Here is a 21,574-nt window from a genome sequence, read left to right on the forward strand (position 1 = left end):
GTCCTTGGCATCCTGCACAAGGTCTGGCAGTTACATCGGGTTCAACAAAAGTTTGTTGAACTGAACAAAGCAACAACCAAGAGTTCTAAAAACTGGAGTTGAAGGTTATATTACAAGCCTGTCTCCTGGTACCTGATGTCTTTGACAGTCTTAAAGCTTGCATTTCTGTAGCCCTGAATTTAAATCAAGTTCTTTTTGAAACCATGTTAGGTCATCATGCTGCTGTGAATGGATTCACCAACTCTCTGTACCATTCATTGCTAGTCACTGAATTTTGAATATTCTTCCCCCACCCACTCTAAGGATAATTGTTATTGTCCAGCTCCAGAGTTCCTTGCCTCTAATGAAACAATTGCTGCTGCTTTATGCAGTCGTTTGTTGTTTATGTATGTGTTATAAAATCTTCTGTGTGACTTTCAATTCCTTACATCATCTTGCACAATGAATGTTGATTGAATTTAATAAAACATAAGCTAACAAAAGTATAGCATTATGTATTTACACAGTAAGTGTATAGGGTTTTTTTTTAAAAACCATTTAAGCCTAAAAACAACTTGATAAAGTAGCTAATTGGGTAGATACCTCGATTTAAATGAAATTGAGGAAAATTGGGATTTAAGAAGCTTGTCTTATGTGAGAATTAAACCCCAGTCTTTCTATTCCTGATGCCCTTAAAACAGCTAAGTAACAAAACAAGTTCAAAGAGGAATGTTTGAAAGAAAAGACTTGAATTTCAAATTGGCGAGACAGAATTGTTCACTAACGCTGGCCTTGTGATTTGAAATCGCCAAGTGAGAAGATGGTGGCTACCCTTATTTAAGAATTCTATCAGCAACTCAGTTTTGGTTCTTGGTAGTGATATACGTTAAGATTTTAGCAGGAAAATTTAGTCATTGAGCAATTTGTTCTTTTGGTCACTTGCTCCTTTTAAAGACAATGACTGGGCCAGACTAGAAATTCTTGGAATAAAGCCAATGCCAGAGAAACGGAGAAGATCGACTTTCAGGAAAAAAAAAAAAAAAAGGGCTGGTCCTTTGATTTAGAGCTGTCTGAGGACATCCCGAAAGCTGGCACAGCTAACTTTCCAAGATTTCCTAGAAATTGGGGAAACAGGACAGGTAATTTTGGGAGACACAGAGGACTAGGGTTGGGGGGAGTAGACAACTATGACAAAGCAGCCACCCTTACCTGGTTTTTTTTATTTTCTTATTTTTTAATAACCATAATTAGGTTATCATGAAGATAACTACATTTTCAAGAGGAGGATATTCTTGCCAAGCTATAAGATGGAAAGATACTTTAGGAGAAAGAATATGAAGAGTAAAAAAACTCACTTGCTCATCTAAGAAACTGTGTAACTCATTTGGCCTCTGTGGTGAATGATTACACTGTGTTAACCTCTTTGTTCACGTGGTATTTTTCTTCTACTGGGGCAGTGTGAAAGTTGTTAAGATATTATTTGTCAGGGCACAGTGCTAGGTAGTTTATATGCATTACATCTTCCAGTCCTGAAACAACCCTTGAAATTAACAGCTGTCATCCCTTTTGGTAGGCCAGTAAAGTGTTGATCAGAGAGTTTTAAGTAATTTGCCCCAAGGTCATGCTAGAAAGTGATGGAGTCCAGGTGCAAACTCAAGCCTCTTTAGCACCTTCCTGCCCTGTTTCCTCTCTGGCTGGATGCCTTTGGGAAGAAGTAGTCATAGGTTGGAGAGACCAGTATGCCTTCCATCATTTTACCTGAGCCAGAGGAAGTGCCATCAGTACCTAGCTTCTGTGTGAAAATAACTCCTTGAAAGAAGAGTTTGCCAGCAGCAGTTTAAGGAACAAGAGATCTTACTTTCAAAGGAAAGTGAAATTAGAAAAACAAGAAGAACAGAGTTCTTGTCCCTGTTGTCCATCTCTTGCCTGCTCTTCCTGGGCTGGTCAGCTTGCTTCTGGGCCTCAGTCTGTTTATTTGTAAAACTGTGAGACTTCTACTATATCCTAAGGGCCTTTGACCTCCTCAGTTCTGCAATTACTAACGGTTCCACAAGATAATAATCTTTTTAAATCTTGTAAAATTTAGACAGTGCCTGAAATGCCTCCTTGTGTTTATTTGTTTATATGTCTGTATCCCCATGCAGTTGCTTGTGGATAGACAATGCACCTCTTGGCCTTTGCATAGCATAGTGTCTAGAAATAGTGTCCTTACAAATATGAATGTATGTGGAATGAAAATGTGCTCTCAGAGATTTATATGCAGTTGCTGTTTCGTAGCTTGTTAGTAACTCCAGTTTTACTACCTTATCTTTCTTTGGTTATTTACATAATTTTTCAATTCTTTTTTTGTTAAGGTGAAATGTATAAAACATAAAATTAACTCATTAAATACACCTATTCACAATGTTATGCAACCACTACCTCTGTTTCCAAAACGTTTTTCATCACCCCAAAAAGCTGTACCCATTGAGCGGATGCTCCTCAGTCCTGCAAACCTTCCACCCACCCTCCTGCCTCAGCCTTTGGCAACCACCAATCTGAGTTCCGTTTCTGTAGATTTATTTATCCTGAATATTTCATATAAGTAGAATCACACAATATGGGTGATCTTTTGGGTCTGATCCTAATGCTTTCAAGGTTTATCAGCATTGTAGCTTGTATTAGTGCTTCATTCCTTTTTATTGTTGAGTAGTATTCTATGGTTTGTACACATTTTATCCATCCTTCTCCTGATGGACATTTAAGCTCTTTCTATCTTTTGAGTATTGTGAACATGAACACATGTACAGGCTGCTGTGAACATGCCTGTAGATGTGTTTGTTTATGTGTTTTCAATTCTCTTGGATATATTACTTTCAATGGCAAAAAACACAATTACTTTTGCACCAACCTAATACAACTAAAAGTGGAATTGGTGGGTCATAAGGTAATTTTACATTTAACTTTTTGAGGAAGTGCTACACTTTTCCACAGTTTCTGTTTTACTTCCTACCAGCAGTGTACAAGTTTCCAATTTCTCCACAACTTTGCCAATGCTTGTTGTTTTCTGTGTGTGTGTGTGTGTGTGTCTTCTAATAGCCATCCTAGTGTGTGTGAAGTGGTATCTCATCATGGTTTTGATTTGTATTTTCCTCATGACTAATGATGTTGAGCATCTTCTTATGTGTGTGCATGTGTTTGTGTGTTGGCTATTTACATATTATCTTTGGAGAAATGTCTGTTCAATTCCTTTAGCCATTTTTAATTAGGGTTGTTTGTCTTTTTGTTGAGTTGTGAGAGTTCTTCATATATTTTGGATACAAGTCCCTTATCAAATATGACTTGTAAATATTTTTCCCATTCTGTAGGATGTGTTTTCATTTTCCTAGTAATGTCTTTTGATGCACAAAAGTTTCTAATTTTGATGAAGTTCATTTTATCTATCTTTTGTTGCTTGTACTTTTGGTGTCTATAGATCTGTTGCCAAATGCAGTGTCATGAAGATTTACTTCTGTTTTCTTCTAAGAGTTTTATTTTTTTTAAGCTTCTATAAGTAGGTCTATGGTCCATTTTGAGTTGATTTTTGTATAAGATATGAGCTAGGGGTCCAAGTTCATTCTTTTTGCATATTTGGAGTCCCTGGAATTTTGATAGGATTACATTGACTCTAGATCACTTTGAGTATTATTGCTAGCTTAATAATAAATCTTCCATGGCTGGGTGTGGTGGCTCATGCCTGTAATCCCAGTACTTTGGAGGCTGAGGAGTATCACTTGAGCCCCAGGAGTTTGAGATCAGCCTGGGCAATATAGTGAGACTCTGACTCTATTAAAAAAAATAAATAGATCTTCTGTTTCATGCTACTATTTAGCAATGTTTTGTAGTTTCAGTATACAAACCATATTCACTCCATTGATTAAATTTATTCCTAGGTATTTTATTCTTTTGGATGCTGTTGTGATTGGAATTGTTTTCGTAATTTTCTGATTGTTCATTCCTGGTGTGTAGAAACACAATTGGCTTTTTTGTGCAGATATTATACCTTGCAGCTTTACTGAATTAGTGTGCTAGCTCTAGTAATTTTTTTGTGGGATCTTTGAGATTTTCTATATGTTGGGATATGTCATATGTGAGTAGGTAAGTTTTACTTCTTCCAATTTGGATGCCTTTCTTTTTCTTGCCTAATTGTTCTGGCTAGAACTTCCAGTACAATGTTGAATCTCAGTGATGAAAGTGGGCATCCTTGTCTAGTTCCTGATGTTGGTGGAAAGTCTGGTTCTTATAGTCTTCTGTCTCATGAAGTCAGAGCTTATCAAAGCATGGTCCCTAGACAGCAGCATCCATACTACCTGGGACCTTGTTAGAAATACTCATTCTTGGGAGTTCCCTCTAAACTTTCTGATTCTGTCACTATGCGAAGTGGGGCCTAGCAATTTGTATTTTAAGAAACGCTCTAGGTGATGTGGATGCACACTGAAGTCGAAGAACCACTGCAGCAGAGTTCAAATTTCTTTAAAGTTAGCATCTGTGCTTTATTTTATTTGTATTCCTTTTAGTTCCCTTGTGGGATTAATCAGTGTTGAATAATTAAAAAAAAAAAAAAAAGAATGTCAAGGCTAACCAAAGTGCCTACATTATCTCTTAGCTTATGTAAAAGTCTTGAGTCACCATGAATGATTACAGATTCATCATTAGACATTTATGAGATTCATCAGAAGACCTCACATTTTATATGCAGTCTTAGACCCATTGCGAACAGCTTAAATGTATTTAGACCATTTGTTCTGATAATTACTTTCACCATTATTATCTGTTTACCTACTAGCTGTGGCCTTATGGCTACTTCTACCAGGAAGAATTTCTGTTCCTCAGCTATTTAAAAAGACTGAAGGGTCACTTTTATAGGATATATTGGATTTTATCACATCATTATTTCATCTTTGCCTTATTTTCTCATTAGTTTTATCTTGCTATGTTGTGATGTCAACCTTTACATCCTTTTTGAGCAAGATGATATTTAAATCAATTAGGAAAAAATGTGATCTATTGCAACTAAGGGCTATTGTTGAAAAATAGCCGTTTAGACACACAAGTACCAGTTTATAGACAAGCGCAATAATTCTATGAATTCATTACCAGTTTTGAATGAATACTCAGATGATAAAAATACCATTTAAAAGTGCCTGAAATTATAGTATAATTGATTATTTATAGCTGATCTTTTTCTAAGACTTGTTTAAATGATGATTTATACCCTGGATTCCCAGTTTCCACCACTTTCAGATTTCCAAACTTTATTTGTAATTCACCTAATCAGTCTAGCTCTGTCTGCTCCCAGAAGGGGTGAATGTTGTGAAGATAGCATCTGAGATGTGTGAGCTCTAGGTCAGCAGTTCCCAACCTTTTTGGCACCAGGGACCGGTTTCGTGGAAGACAATTTTTCCACGGATTGGGGGTGAGGGGGGCTGTTTCAGCATGAAACTGTTCCACCTCAGATCATCAGGCATTAGTTAGATTCTCATAAGGAGCACACAGCCTAGATCCCTTTCACGATAGGGTTCGCTGCTGATTAGGAATCTAATGCCGCTGCCGATCTGACAGGAGGCGGAGCTCAGGCAGTAATGCTCACTTACCCACTGTTCATCTCCTGCTGTGCAGCCCGTTTCCTAACCAGCCACAAACCAATAGTGGTCCGTGTCCTGGGGATTGGGCGCCCCTGCTCTTGGGGATCCCTGGTAGCAGGGAAGAAACAGAGGATGAGGCAGAATGATCTTGCAGCCTTGGTAGAGGCTCAAGAGCTCTCCAAGAGCTTGTGTGGTCCTAAGAATACAATGTTGCTGGTCTTTCCTTTTGTCTCTTTGATGTGTGAATACTGTCATAGAATCATTGCATTAATTACCATTGATTGAATAATAAAGCGGCTCTCCAACCCTTCTGGTTCAAGGTTTAAGTAAATGAAAAATCAATTCATTAACAATTGCTAGCAGACTTTTAGGAACTTTAGGAAGAGAAATTAGTGTTTTAATCAGGGAAAGATTACAATAATATTGGGCGTTCTCAAAGACAGTTGAGCAGAGATAGTAAACTCACAGATTGGGAAATAAATGTTTAGGAAGACAATAACTTCTTTTCGTACCACTATAGTGAATGAGATTTTATTTTGCTAGCTTTTAAACTCCAAATTGCCTATAGGTGCAATGGTTTATTTCAGAAAGGAGAGGAACTTGGGGTTCTAAGGCAAGGTGGAGTTTTGGAAACTATTAATGCATATTTTTAAATGTCCTTTGAAATAGTTTTGATGACAGTGACAAAAGGGGGAACAAGCATGTTAAAGTCATTTGGCTACTCTTGAAATCAAGACTGTGAAGAAAACCTTTTCTAGCTGTAAATCACATACTTGTCCTACATTCTTTAAAGCATTTTACACAAATGACTTTAACAGTTTTAGGGGTTATGCCTGGGGTTAAGAGACTATTTGCATGGTATACGTTTTGGTGATTAAAAAGCAATACTTTATTGAGATGGTAGCACCTCTGTTCACACTCTGTACTGTGAAACATTTTATTTTTACCTAATGAGGAAGGGTTGTTCCCTAAGTCAATGTTGTACCAAGTGTATACTTGTTGATTTTATGTTGCATGGGTATGGACTATTAAAAAGTTTTACTACTTGTAATAGTAACAAAAAAAAATTTTAAAAAGCAACCAAAACTATCAATAAAATTATAAAAAGCATTGTAAAGAATAATGATAACTAGTAACATTTTGATGAGTGATTATTGTGCCATGCACTGCTCTAAGCGCTTTTGCACGTAATGAATTTAATCTTTAAACCTGACCATATGAAGTAAGAATTGTTATTCTCACTTATGACTATTAGGAAGTAAGGTTCAGAAAGGCTAAGTGAATTGTTCAAGGTCACGCAACCAGTGTGAATAGTGAGCTGGGGAATAAAACCAGGCAGATCACACTCTTAACATCTGCTCCATTGAGCTGTGTACATCAACCCTTGAATTTCACAGATACTGCTCAGGATGGGGCAGACATCATTGTTTATGATTTATTTTTAATGAATCGATTCAAATACAGATATTAAGTAAATACACAACTCTTTTGTTGGCTATGTCAAAAGTGCTGAAGCTGACAAGAAAAATGGATTTGGAAACCAAAGCCTTCAGCAATTGGTGGATGTATTTGTTTAAATTGTACTTAAGAATTAAATGGGATCATGCAATGATCCATTTTTATGCCATTCTCTTCTTTTGCTTTAAATTATTGCCAGTGTGTTAGCATGTGAGAGACTGCTGTGTTTACTTTTTACAGTAACAGAGATGATCAGATAGTTTAGTGATTTGGTATATTATCCATGAATTTGGATTGAACGCTTGGCATTTGGAATGTTAGATAAATATTATACAAATTTTCTTTCCTGCTCCTGTTTTTTTGCCTATTTCACAGACTTGTTCATATGCTCACCAGTGTCCCTGTCCCTTTCCCCCTACTGAGTCGTCTCCTGTGAAGTGGTCATAACACTGGTTGTACTGTGAAGTGAAAGATGCATTTTATGCACATTTAAATGCAGCACTGGATGGCAGGATCTGCCTTTTACCAAATAAAGTGTTGTATTTCTCTTGGTTTTTGTTCCAGTTGAGCAATTTTCATTGCCAACAGCACAACATACATTAGGATAAAGCAAATAAACAATGCAAGGCACTTGGAGCCAGGAAGTCGCATCTCAGACTAGAAACACATAGTTTTCTATTGACATTTGGGAGGTGGGCTGCTACACAGGCGAGCCACACACCAAATAGAAAACCAGTGGCCATGAGGTTCTTGCACCTCTAGGGAAACCATTTATTTAATTGTTAGATCTTTGAAAGGTGTCTGAAGTTGATTTTGATGTAACAACAGCTGGTTTCTGTGTAATTAAATATTAACTCAAAACTATGTCTTGGGTAACTGTTAACCTTGCTATTTGTTGTTTGCCTTAGACATGTAATTAACATTCATTGAATTTAATTTGTTGTTGTTCACATCTTTTATTAACTCATACACGATTACTTGTCTTCTGTTTTTAAAAACTTTTTTGGGAAGACAGGGTCTTGCTCTGTACGCAGGCTGGAGTGTGGTGGCTTGATCTTGACTCACTGCAGCCTCGACCTCCTGGGCTCAAGCCATCCTCCCACCTGAGCCTTCCATGTAGCTAGGACCACAGGCGCGCACCACCATGCCTAGCTAATTTTTTATTTTTTGTAGAGATGGGATCTCGCTATGTTGCCCAGGCTGGTCTCAAACTCCTGGGCTCAAGTGAGCCACAGTGCCGAGCCTTGTCTTCTGGTTTGTTGAAGCAGTAAGTCAGACAATATTTGCCACAATAATGTCTTGTCAATTGTTTGTGGCTGGCCATAAAAACTCCAGCATCACATTCATCTGAAGGACACTGCTAATGCAGGCCACTCATTTTGCTGTTGTCATCCACCTTATTGTATCTCAGGACATCCAGCTTAATATTTTTCTATTATGTTTATTCTTCTTGGGAGTGGTATGACTACTTCTATGAAGTCCCAACACAAGATGAAGAGCGGACTCCTTTTGAATGTGTAGTTAGACAGAGTATGTTCGTCTTTCAGTTGCTTGCCAGCAAAGATCAGTCTCTGTTGATCAGGAGAAATTCCTTCTTTATTCTCGATCTTGGCCTTTGGATTTTCTGTTGTGTCCAAGGGTTCAACCTTGAGAGTGGTGCTTTTCCTGTAAGGAGTTTTATGAAAATCTGCCTTTTGGTTGAGGTTCCATCCCAGACAGTGGATCAGAAAACTGAATTTCCTATTTTGAAACAAATTTCTTGTTAATTTAATGCTTTACTTTGAAATAATCCAAATAAATTTGGCATACATATTTTTAGTAGTTCCTTATTTTAAAATATGATCTAGACTTGGCACAGTGGCTCACAGCTGTAATCCCAGAACTTTGGGAGGCCAAGGCGGGCGGGTCTTGAGGTCAGGAGTTCAAGACCAGCCTGGCCAACACAGTGAAACCCTGTCTCTACTAAAAATACAAAAATTAGCTGGGCGTGGTGGCAGGCACCTGTAATCCCAGCTACTCGGGGGGCTGAGGCAGGAGAATCACTTGAACCTGGGAGGCAGAGGTTGCAGTGAGCCGAGATCGTGCCATTGTACTCCAGCCTTGGTGGCAAGAGCGAAACTCCATCTCAAGAAAACGAAAAAAGTATTTTTTCCCCCTGCTTATTCAGTTGGTTTGGAATAATTTAAGGATTTCTTCTATTTCAAATTATGGCATATTACAGTAATTTATTAAAAACAATAATATAACTGAAAATCATAAATGCAAAGTCTATAGGAGCTTTCTAAACCAGAATACAAAATAATTTTATAATTGATTTGTTTAAATATTGATTAATTATGCATTCTTTTAAAGGCCAAATAAAAAGAAAGAAACTTTTTGCCCCACTCTGTTACACTACTACAAACTGAGCAATCTTGGTTTATGGAACTTGAGGTTTTGGGAATCATTAAATATTTATAAAGATACTTATAGTTTTGGGTTTTTTGTTTGTTTTCTTTGAGTTGTATAGCTGGAGAATTCCTTTTCATTCATCGTTTCAGGTTTAACTTTAAGGCAATATATACCAACTTTTGAAGAGAAAATTGTCAAAGTGATTAATTATCTTCAGTTTGGATAGTACATTGAAAACAATAATTATTTTGAATAATGCATGTTTCTTCAGCTATTAACATCTGACTCCTCTCTTTTAGGACCTGCTGAAGTTCCCATGATGTCACCCAATGGATCCATTCCTCCCATTCATGTGCCTCCAGGTTATATCTCACAGGTAATCCATTTGATGGACTTCTCTACTCACTATGGACACTACCGTTGCTCCAACAGAATATATGTTGAGGCTTTAAAGCCATATTCCAGGAGTTAATTTAGGTACCGTAGTGCTAGGTTTGCCATCATTTTGTGGCACCACATGGCACTTCTTGTGTCTTGCCACTTGACATACCAGAGAACCAGAGAAAAGGAAACACAGAAGGCCTACTAGACTGTCCTCTGCCAAGTGGGGTTTTTATATTTGATTGTTTGGTTGTGATTTCTTTATGGAGTCTCCTGCTTTAGAGATTTCCTTCCACCTGTAATACAACTTTCTGGAAGAAAATTCGTAGATGTAGTTAGTTAACATGTTAAAGGAGACATAGCTCACATAAACAGGGCCTGCCTCCTATTACAGAGGGAAAAAAATGGAGTTCAGTTGCTCCACAATGTGGCACCACCTGGGCTTGGTGAGTTACTGAGTATGATGTGAGAACTTGGCTGTTTGCACTTAAATTTCTCTGAGCTTTGGTTTTCTAAGTAAAATTATGGTAATAGCAATCTCAGAGATCTGTTGGAAGGGTAAAAAAGCTTTAAAGGATGAAGTTATGTTCCTGTGCGTGAATAAGGTATGAAATGTTTTGCATGGCTGGAACATTGTGGACATCTGTATATACTTTAGTTTTTGTCCTAGCCTCAGCACAATATGCAAATCTTCTGTTTCTGCATAGCTACCTTTCCAAATACCTAACAAACTGTTTTTCTATCTTTCTGCCTTTTTTGTTCTTCCTACTTAGCATAAAAGGAAAAATATTTACCATTTTACTATCCAGAGATGATAATCACTCTGCTAACATTTTTTTGATTATATCCTTCCAGATGGATTTTTCTTTTCTCTATTCTTTCTCTGTCTCTCAGCCTCTGCTTTTAAAGTGGTTTAAAATATGTAATTTTCAGTTTTTAATGATTCTGCTAGGGCGAAAAATTGGCAGCTACATAGGAAAGTTGCTGAAGCGGAGGCAGGAATCAAAGATTTATCCTTCTCTGATATAAAAACTTACCCATTTTTTCAAGTGTAAGGCATATTGCAGCCACTATAATTTCATTTTTTTCCATCCTTTTTTTAATGTGAGTCAATTTGACTGTATTTATTTCTTACTTACTTACTTACTTACTTACATAGCCAGATTGCTGGCCAGTTTTCCTGCTGTTGCAAATAAATGACTTTTTTACACAAGTCTTTGTAAGTAAGAATCACTGGAGGGAGAAAGGAGTATAGAACAGGCTCTTCCAGCAGGGACACCAGATGATGGATCACATTCACATCAGCAGTCAGTTAACAGAAAAGAACAAGGAATGTAGAATTCCATTATGTCTCCTGCTCATTTATTTTGAGGAAGCATTTCATTCCATTGAATAGAGTACAGTTCTCACCATTGTGACAGCAAAAATAACACCTCCTTTTATGCTAAAGGTCTATTTAAGAAATACCAGTTAAGAATTGAACATTCTAATGGAGAGAAGCTTCAGTGTGCTTTTTCTTACTAGTGTTATTGCTGTGATTATATTAAATGCAAAAATATTTATTGCATGTACTAGGAAAAGTGGAGAATTTTTGACCTGGATGTAGTTCAGATTCTGGAAAACTTGTGTAGAAAATCCAAATAGAGTACAAGTAGAGCTGTGCACTTGCTTGTATGAAACTGATGATGGAAGCATGTTGACGCTCTTTCCCGGCTGACAGGTGTGGCAGAATATGCTAGACAATATTGAAAGAATAGTTAAAATGGAATGATTTGAATTGAAAAAGGGAAAGAAGCAGTCTGTAAGGCATATGAATGACTAACTTCATTTCAGTTGGGCTGCTTGACCAGAAGATGGGTGCAAAGTTAAATGACCTTCTGTGATAGTATTATATCTTTTATGACATGTTACAGTAGAGTATCTGAAAAAGATTGTTAATATGAAGAAAATAGAATTGAGAAGCCAACAGGATGTGTACACAACATCTTCTTTAACGCTGGCAGTACACACACTTCAATGAAATGAGGAAGGTGGAACCAAATATAAAATGTCTTAGTTGTCTTGTTATCACCAAGAGACAGGAGCAAAATACATTGTTGTCATGCAGTTGTAGAAAGAAAGAAACACACACACACACACATGCACACACACACACAATCTCCTGCAGGCTGGACATATGTGAGAAATGCTCAGTACTAATCTGTCCCTCTGCTAGTTAGTTCTGTACAGTTATCCCCACAGTCCTCTTCCTAAAGTAGACATTACTTTCTTGTTCAGGTCTAGAGTTGGTTGCCATCACATGTAGTTAAAGTTCTGTAGCATGGTGTATAATATCCATAACACTCAACCCTGCTTACCTCTCAAGAGGCACCTTTACCTGTCACCCCACAGTCTATGTGTTAAACCTCTGTTCCCTAGATACCTTGGGCCTCTTTCCAAATACACACTTTCATGTCCATTATTTCCCCCTGTCTGGAATACTCTAGAGCCTTTCATTGACAATTCAGTTGTTCTTTTTGGTGCCTCTCCTCAGTGTGACCCTTTAAGAACCTTCATCACAGAAATAGTTGTTCTGTTTTTTCAGCATCTGTGATTCTTTCCCTCCCTGTCATAGAATACAATGTATTTATAGTCAGTGTATTTATAGTCATCTCCAAGAACTCATATTGCCTCATGGGGATTGTATCTCAGCATCTAGAATACTGCGTGACACAAAGTAGGTACTTGCTAAATGTTTCTAAATATAAATGATTGTCCCAGCTTAAGTAAGTGCAGGAGAGATTCATATATATTCTTCAATGATTTGCATGTTTAAAGAGAATAATATAATGCTCAATAGATGGAAAATAACAATGAGACTGATCTATACCTGCAAAGAATGAAATGTTCTGAATGTGTATTTAAAAGAGAGAGGAATGCCAAGACAGTTCACTGGAGAAAAGAATAATCTTTTCAATAAATGGTGCTGGAAAAGCTGGATATCCACATGCAAAAAGAGTGAAGTTGAACTACTACCTCACATCATATGCAAAAATTAACTCAAAATGGACTATAAACATAAATCTAGGAACTAAAACTATAAAACTTGAGATACAAAATTTTATAACCTGGGATTAGGTAATGGATTTGTATATGTAACACCGAAAGCATGAGCAACAAGAGAAAAAAATAGATAAATTTGACTTTATACAAATCAAAAATTTTTGTGCCTCAAAGGACACTATTAAAAAGTAGAAAGAGGCCTGGGACCGTGGCTCACTACTGTAATCCCAGCACTTTGGGAGGCCAAGGCAGGTGAATCATTTGAGGTCTGAAGTTCGAGACCAGCCTGGCCAACATGATGAAACCTTGTCTTTACTAAAAATACAAAAAAAAAAAAAAAATTAGCCAAGTGTGGTGGCACATGCCTGTAGTCCCAGCTACTCAGGAGGCTGAGGCAGGGGAATCACTTGAACCCAGGAGGCGGAGGTTGCAGTGAACTGAGATCGCGCCACTGCACTCCAAGCCTGGGTGACAGAGCGAGACTCCGTCTCAAAAAAAACAAAAAGAACAACAACAAAAATTGAAAGAAAATTCACAAAATCGGAGAAAATATGTACAAACAATATGTTTCAGAAAGGACTTGAATCTAGAACATATAAAAAACTTATAACTCAAGAATAAAAAAAAAATTTAAAAATGGGCAAAGGACCTGAGTAGACGTTTCTCCAAAGAAGACATACAAATGGCCAGTTAGAACATGAAAAGATGCTCAATATCATTAGCCATCAGAGAAATGCAAATCAAAACCACACCGCAATACCTTAATATGCTAGGATTTCTATAGTCAAAAAGACGGTAACAAGTATTGGCAAGGTTGTAGGAAAAATGGAATACACTGTATGTGTTAATGTAAAATAGTACATCTGCTTTGGAAAACAATCTGGCAGTTCTTCAGATGGTTGAATAGGGAGTTGCGTATGACCCAACAATCGCACCCTTAGGTATATACCTGAGAAATGAAAACATATGACCACACAAACACTTGTACAGGAATGTTCATAGGAGCATTATTCATAATAGCCCCAAAGTGGAAACAACCCAAATGCCCATCAACTTATATATAGGTAAATGTAATATAATATCTTCACGCAATGGACTATTATTCAGTGATAATGAGGAATAAAGAACTGATACATGCTGAACTATGGATAAACCTTGAAAACAGTATGCTAAGTGAAAGAAGCCAAACATAAAAGCCACATATTGTATCATTCCGCTTATATAAAATGTCTACAATAGGCAAATTCATAGAGACTGAAATAAATCAGTGGTTGCCAGGAGTTGGGGGGGAAGGAGTAATGGGGTATGCTGTTTCTTTGAGGAGATGAAAATGTTCTGGAAGTAGATAGTGGTAGTGGTTACTTAACTGTGACACTAAAACCTACTAAATTGGACACTGTAACAGGATGAATTTTATGTTATATAAACTAAATCTCAATAAAGCTAGTACAAAAGAAGCGGCAAGGGGAAGACAGTGACACGTCCCAGTTATGAATCGGGAAACAATGGGGCAGCTAGGAAAATGGCCCCACTTTGAGTTATTGGTGGTGGTGGTGGTGATGGTGATGGTAACTACTATGAATGTTTGCACTGTGCTAAATAGTTTATTTTTATGTCTAGTTTTCACTGTCCCGTCTTTACATATGAGGATGCTGAGGCCCGGGTTGGAACCAGGATTGCAGCCCATGCATTTCTGATTACACTGACCTCTTTCCCATTATGATACAATCTCACAGTCCGTGGCAGAGCCTTGTCCTGATGGTTTTATTGCTTTCTGGCAGTGTGAGTGTGGGTGTGTGTTGTGCCTACTTATGCATCTCCATTTCTAAAACACCAGCTACTTGTGCATAGTATGGTCTTTATTTACCCCCTTTTTTTTTTTTTTTTTTTTTGAGACAGAGTCTTGCTCTGTCACCCAGGCTGGAGTGCAGTGGCATGATCTTGGCTCACTGCAACCTCCGCCTTCCGGGTTCAAGCAATTCTCGTGCCTCAGCCTCCCGAGGAGATGGGATTACAGGTGCGCATCACCACATCTGGCTAATTCTTATATTTTTAGTGGAGATGGGGTTTCACAATATTGGCCAGGCTGGTCTCGAACTCCTGACTTCAAGTGATTCACCTGCCTCAGCCTCCCAAAGTGCTGGGATTACAGGTGTGAGCCACCGCACCCTGCCGGTATGGTCTTTAATTGTAAGAAAATTGAAGAGGGAGGCAAGTAAATCAAGATTTTACAGTAGTAACTCTAATCTGATTGAATAGAGAAGTTCTTGATTATAGCAGATTTGTTGTATGATTAAATAGCTGAAAGTCCTTTAAAGATAAATTAATAAAATTGGTCAAATCTGACAAAATACAAATGTCAGTAATAAGCAGATAATAAACTCCTGAAGTTTAACAGACAGCTGTGGAGGTGCAATCAACAGCACGAGCTTTGTTTTCTTAGATTGAGAAGGGCTGAATTGGTGGACCTTACAGATAACTGTGGACTTAGGGTGCAAAAACAGTGGAATCCTGTCATTTCAGCTCAGTGGTTTCTCTGATATAGTAGGTTGGGGGATGTGGTGTGTTTCGTGCCTTATTTTTTAGTGGGATGAGAGGTAGAGGGATTCTTTTCAACTTGAGAGAAAATATAGACCTTTTTTTAAACTACGAGAAAGTGGATTTAGGTAAGCGGGAATTTAATCTTATCACAGTCATCATCTCCATTATGTAAAAGCATTTGTGAGTGTGATTAGAGTTGAAACTGAAGGAGAACATGGACGTTACTTAGGCCTTTCTTCAGATTCCACCTTGGCTACTTTCTATGTAACTTTGATAAATTATTTCACCACATATGTGAACACCCACTTGATGTGGTAGAGGTAAGAATTAAGAGAAATGTTATGTGAGGTGTGGCACTCAGTAAGTAGTAGCTATTACAATGAAAAAGACTGTTACAGCAGTTCCAATGGAAGTTTGGCAGAGCTTGCTCTCCTGAATACATATTGAAATCACATGGTGTGAAGCAAAATTTTCCTTTCATTGTATACTGGCCATGGCTCTCTGTTTTTTAACCTCACCATTAACTTTCTGAATAATTTATATGTAAAAATTTCTTAAGCAGATGCTTTGAGTTTTATTTTCCATGCTTCCATAGTAATTTATGATACATTTGTTCAAATGTTATAGGGAAAACTTCATATTGACCCAAAGATTTAAAAAGCATATGAAGAGAAAAAGTGAAACCTCCAAGTTAATGTTCTATCATTTGGGAAACCACTCTTCTTTTTCCAGATTAACTGTTGTAATCCCAAAACATAGGAGTCAAAATAAATATTTTTGTTGTGAGAGCAGAAACAACAAAAATACCACACTGGATTGTTTTGGGGATTAATTAATGGGTCAGTACCTGTTGAAATTATATATATTTCATTTCCCTTAGCCAGGGAAAGACAAGAAATGTATTGAAAAATAGATTTAAATTTTGGTTTGGTTGGTCATTTGCCAATGATGACTGTTTGGAGAGTTGGCCAGAAAGCAGACGCCTCTGTGGAGAAACAATGGGGCCTATTAGGTGGAAGCCGTGCAATGCTTTTCCCCCATTTCGCTCAGCCAAGCCAGCTGAGCTATAGACATTAGCCTCAACTGCTTCCCTTTGGTAATTACAGCTGGGGATTAAACCACCGCTTTGTTTCACCTTCAACGTTGTGAAAATGATAACAGAAAGGCACATGGGGGACTGCCCTGTGCCCCGAGAAACTGAGATTCAGACCCATTTGGTGGCCGATAAGGAGAACTGGATTCTCTTTCAACACTTTTGGTCCTTCAGAGGAACTGATTTTTCTATAGGGAGTTAGGGAATTGTTGCATAGTGTGCAGTGTGTGCATGGGGGTTGGTATTGTGTTCCATGGAAAACAGCATAGTACTTAGATATTTCGTTTCAATTATCAATGGATTTGAAGCAATTTTATTTTTTATCTTGTGGCTTATTTTGTCTAAGGAGCAATTACAGACAGGGTTGGCGATGCTAAATTTATGAAATGTACCAAGGACATCCCCTCCCCTCAAAGTATTGTGCAGTTTCCTCTTTCTGAGACTTCTCCCTGTTCTGCATTTTCTCTTTGATTTCTTTCCTTTGTTTCTGTTATCCCGGCATCGTGACATAATAGAACGCGGGATTAGTGGGAGGAAACGAGGGCCCAAGCGAGAGCTCTACATCCAACTCTCTGCGTGATTTTAGGAATATTAAGTGATTTATTTGGGTGTATCACTTGTTTACTTGACATTGTCTGTCTTCCTTTTAGCATTTAAGTCCACAAAGGCAGGGACTTTGTGTGTCCTGTTCAGTCCTGTTCATCACTGGATCTCTGCTTCCTTGAAAGGTACCCAGCACATAATAGGCATTTATCAAAATTTGGCTATCTGGCTGGAGTCACTTTTATCTCGTGGAGGGAAGCGGAGAGAGGATAGTGTTTCAGGATCTCTGGGGTTCTTTTCTAATCTAAAATTAGATGATTCTCCTCTGTTCATATTATTCCTTAACAGGGTATCAAATGAGACTATAAGTAAGTTTCCAAAAGCAGTCATTACCAAAGCAGTGTGGCACACTCATTGATATTTAGCATTTTATTGACTAGAATGGTAGTTTTCACCTCTATACAAAAATGATAGTTGATTTTCATAGTAGGATTTATACAGAAATGATAGTTGATTTTCATAGTAGGATTGACACAGTATCACATCCAGAAATGACTTCAGAATCATTAGTGTTAAATTTGCCCTTTACATTACATTTTATTTAATTGCACAATTATTATAATCTATCTTTCTAAATTAGTAAGTCATATTTGTCATATGTAATAACTTTTTTAAGAAAAATACCTTTTTCTGACCTGTTGGGTAGCAAAACTTTACCAAGGTTAGGTGAATTTTACATTTCTACACATTCTTTGAAACCCATTAGGTTCACAAAATTAGAATTATATAATATGGTTATTTTAATCTGTGATAGGTGTTACCTGAATATCTTCAGAATGGGTTGTTAATTCTTTATTGTACTAAGGAACCCATTGACAGACTGGGGAAGCCTTTTTTAAAGTAAAATACAAAATTCATAGGTAAAAAGGAGACCAGTTTTTTCAAAACTGGTCAAATTTTTTTTAAAAGGTGATACAGTAATTTTTGTGCTGGTTTATTTGCACATTAATAACATCTAGCATCAGATCTAGTAGCTACAATTTTGAAGTTGTGATTATTATAAAGATTAATATTTCTATAACACTGTAATGTGACATGGAAATGTCACATTTTGTTAGTAACCAAGTCAAAGGTACTGCTAATACTACTATGATTTGCTGCCTACATTTATAAATCAGGGAAATACAAAATTTCGGTTGGATGTTAGTGAATAATAAAGATGTAATTTCTAACTGAGATCATGGTCCCCTGAATTCTGTTCATCTTATTTTGGGGGGATTAGGGTCTGTGTACCTGGTTAAAGCTCTTGCCCCTTTTGGTAAGTAATAGTATGTTTGAAACTTAGAACCATAGCTCTGTCACTGGGAAGGGTCTAGACTGATTTCTTGATACCTCATGTCTAATCTCATAATCTGAGTGGGATAGTACAGTAGTAGAAAGAGCAGGGGTCAGAGTATTCCAAACATGGGCTCTACCCTGTACAGCTACAAGTTGAGTAACCATGAAAAATATTCTAACTTCAGACTTTGCCTTCATTTCTGGAAAGTACAGCTGTATCCTTCCCTGGAGAGATTGTCTGGGCTGTCTCATAGGTGTGAAAGTCTTGAATGGTAACATGTTCTGTTTAAATGTAAAGAATTATTTTATGTTGATGAATATGCCAGTTGCCTGTTGGGTTAAGTCTGGAAGACCCTGTTCTGTGTATTGGCATCACTAGAATAATCTGCCTGTGTTTCCATGGACCTGAGTATGCCTGAGAAGCTGGACTGAAAAGATGTGACTGGCCATGTCTTCTGGGATGGGTAATGGACAGGTACTGCAGATGCCCACTGTTGATAGCTTTATTCACATCTCAGAAGCAGCTCAACTGGGCACAAATAAAGCCATCCAGTGTCTACTTACTGTTTGTCACCTAACAGAAAGCCTGTCCCCTAAAATAGCATTTCTGTTTAATCTGAAATAATTATTTGATCCATTTTAGTATCGATTGAAACTCTTTGGATGGAACTTTTTTCACCTGTCCAGTGTTCTTATGTGCCACACATTTGTTTGCAGGATTAGATTTGATTTTTGATTTTTGAATTTGATTCTTTTTGGTATTTAGGTCAGTAATAGACAATAAAGTGTGAAAGAAGTAGAATGGCATTTCCAGTGAGAGTATCTGGGTATGAATCTTGTCACCCGTTTAGCCCACCTTAGGTTAATTTATTTAATCATAGCTGAAGATTCCTCAGCTAGAATTTAGGACTGTGATGCTGCTTATGTTAGATCTTCTGAGTTTTATGCAAGTCAAGGTCTGTGCCAAGTGTTTTATAAACTATTAAGTGATATACAAATTGTAGGAGTTGCTGTTGTCACTTCGATTCTTATATATTAAGTTAATCAATTTGCTGTTTTGCTTTCAGCATCAGTCCCCAGTGCTGTTTTTTTGGGCCCCTGCTTTGAGATGAGGCCTCCTGGTTCTCTGCAGTATCTGGAGAAGCTTAGCCCTCTAACCAGGGAGGGGTTCCTCTTTGCCCATGGGATTCTCTATCTGGGGACAGCTCTGGGCTATAGTAAAGTGGAGCTGTAGCTAGCTAACTGAGGGCCCATCCTGGGGTCTCCAGTTCATAAGATGTGTCTCTTGACCTTGCTGGACTTCCTTCTTAATTTGGAAAGTCTTTATTACATAATTCACTGAAGTAGTTGGATCAGAGAGGTACCACAGAGATCTGTATTTGTTTCCATTCTCCTGTCCAACCCTCAGGGGTTACTGTCATTGGACAGTAGCACCTGGAAAGAGCTAGGTGTTCTGGTAAAGTACTCACAGTTGATTTCATTTATATATGCCTTAGCTGTGCTCCTTTGCCAGATTTAAGACTTAAATAAGTGTGAATAGAAGCTTGGCTTTATTTCTGAGTGTATAAAAGTGTTGGCATGTACAAAGCCGTGGAAGGATTGCCATTTTTGAGAGCGTCTTCTTATACTGATCACCTCTGAAATAAAGCCTGTCGGTAAGATTCATACTCAGAAATGCTGAAGACAAGCACCAGTACCTTCAGTACCTTCAGCTGTGATTCCCCTGAACAGCAACACTTGATTTGTTAACTGGAGCTAACCCTTCTCCTCTCAGTCTGTACCTTACCTATTGCCTGCATTTGGTGTGTGGGTTAAAAATTAAGCACCAGCTGGGCAGTGTGTGCCTTACAGGCCAGAGGATTGCTTGAGCCCAGGAGTATTGGGCTGTATTACACTATGCTGACAGGGTGGCCACACTAAGTTTGGCATTAATGTGGTGACCTCCTGAGAGCTGGGGACCACCAGGTTGCCTAAGGAGGGGTGAATTGGCCCACATCAGAAATGGGGCAGGTCAGAGCTCCCATGCTGATCAGTACTGGGAACATGCCTATGAATAACCACCACACTCCAGCCTGGGCAACACAGTGAGACCCTATCTCTTAAAAAAAAAAAAAAAAGCACCAATGGGATGAGAAATTTCAGATTTCTAGACATAAATGAGAGTGCTCATAAAAACTCTGGGAACTTTTTGTTCATGAATTAACTGACTAGCTAAAACCTTCATTTTGATCACCTATAAAACAGACAAAATTAGATGTTTAGACTTAATCACTGGCAAAAACTGTTTGAGACAGACAATTGTAATTTTCAAGGAACTTTTTCTTTTTCCTGATTCAGAAGAGGATATCTGTTATCAAGCTGTAAGTACTCTGCAGGATAATCTTTTTTGTTATTATTTAAAGGGCTTTTAGAAACATCACCAGTCACTTATTTTTCCTTTTGAAGACAACAGTAATCATGTTCTGTGGCAAAAGGAGCTGGTCCTAAACTTAGAATGATAATGAAAGTTTGCAAATATCAAATATTATTTCATCACTGTTAGCCATTTACAGATGTGAAGAGAAATGAGCTTGAAAAGTAGTTTGATGTTTTCAACCACACTTTTAATCTTTAGATTTGAAAACAGAAAAGGAAGTCTGGAGATTAGGGTAATATATTCAATTCTTCCACCATTTTTTAATTTTTAATTCTTATTTTTTGGGACAGGATCTTGCTCTGTCACCCAGGTGGAGTGCAGTAGCATGACCTCCTTTGCTCAAGTGATCCTCCCACATCATCCTCCCAGGTAGCTGGGATGACAGGCCTGTGCCAGCACGCCCAGCAAATTTTTGTATTTTTTATAGAGATAAGGTTTTGCCACGTTGCCCAGGCTGGTCTTGAACTACTGGGTTCAAGCAGTCGCCCGCCTTGGCCTCCTGAAGTACAGGGATTACAGTCATGAAGCACCATAGCCAGCCCTCTCCTAACATTTTTAAGTCAAGTAGCTTAATCTATAAAATAAAATGTTTGACCACTTAGTAATATAAAACTCTTTTGTTGCTCCTGGAACATTCCTTTATCCTAATTTTTCTTTCTTCTTATGGTACTTGGGTGATGGTGGTGAGAGTTGGCAGCACGAGGGGGACTGGCTAGGGCAGGTACAGACCTTATGTTTCAAATCTCTACCCTACCTGAAGAACAAGCTTGCCTTTCCTTTTTTATATTA

At 37.9% G+C, this 21,574-nt stretch overlaps 1 protein-coding gene across 11 annotated transcripts in view; it reads left to right on the forward strand.

Moving 5' to 3' along the window:
• FNDC3B (fibronectin type III domain containing 3B) overlaps positions 1 to 21,574 on the forward strand; it is a 361,515-nt gene that overhangs the window by 178,231 nt on the left and 161,710 nt on the right. For all 11 annotated transcript variants that reach the window (XM_054482960.2, XM_054482961.2, XM_054482962.2 and 8 more), the window contains one exon: positions 9,731 to 9,807. In XM_054482960.2, coding sequence (XP_054338935.1) covers positions 9,731 to 9,807 — 77 coding nt within the window. The remainder of the gene's footprint in view (positions 1 to 9,730; positions 9,808 to 21,574) is intronic.

The sequence above is a fragment of the Pongo pygmaeus genome, chromosome 2 (genome assembly GCF_028885625.2).
Source record: "Pongo pygmaeus isolate AG05252 chromosome 2, NHGRI_mPonPyg2-v2.0_pri, whole genome shotgun sequence".
In the NCBI taxonomy this organism is placed as follows: Eukaryota; Metazoa; Chordata; class Mammalia; order Primates; family Hominidae; genus Pongo; species Pongo pygmaeus.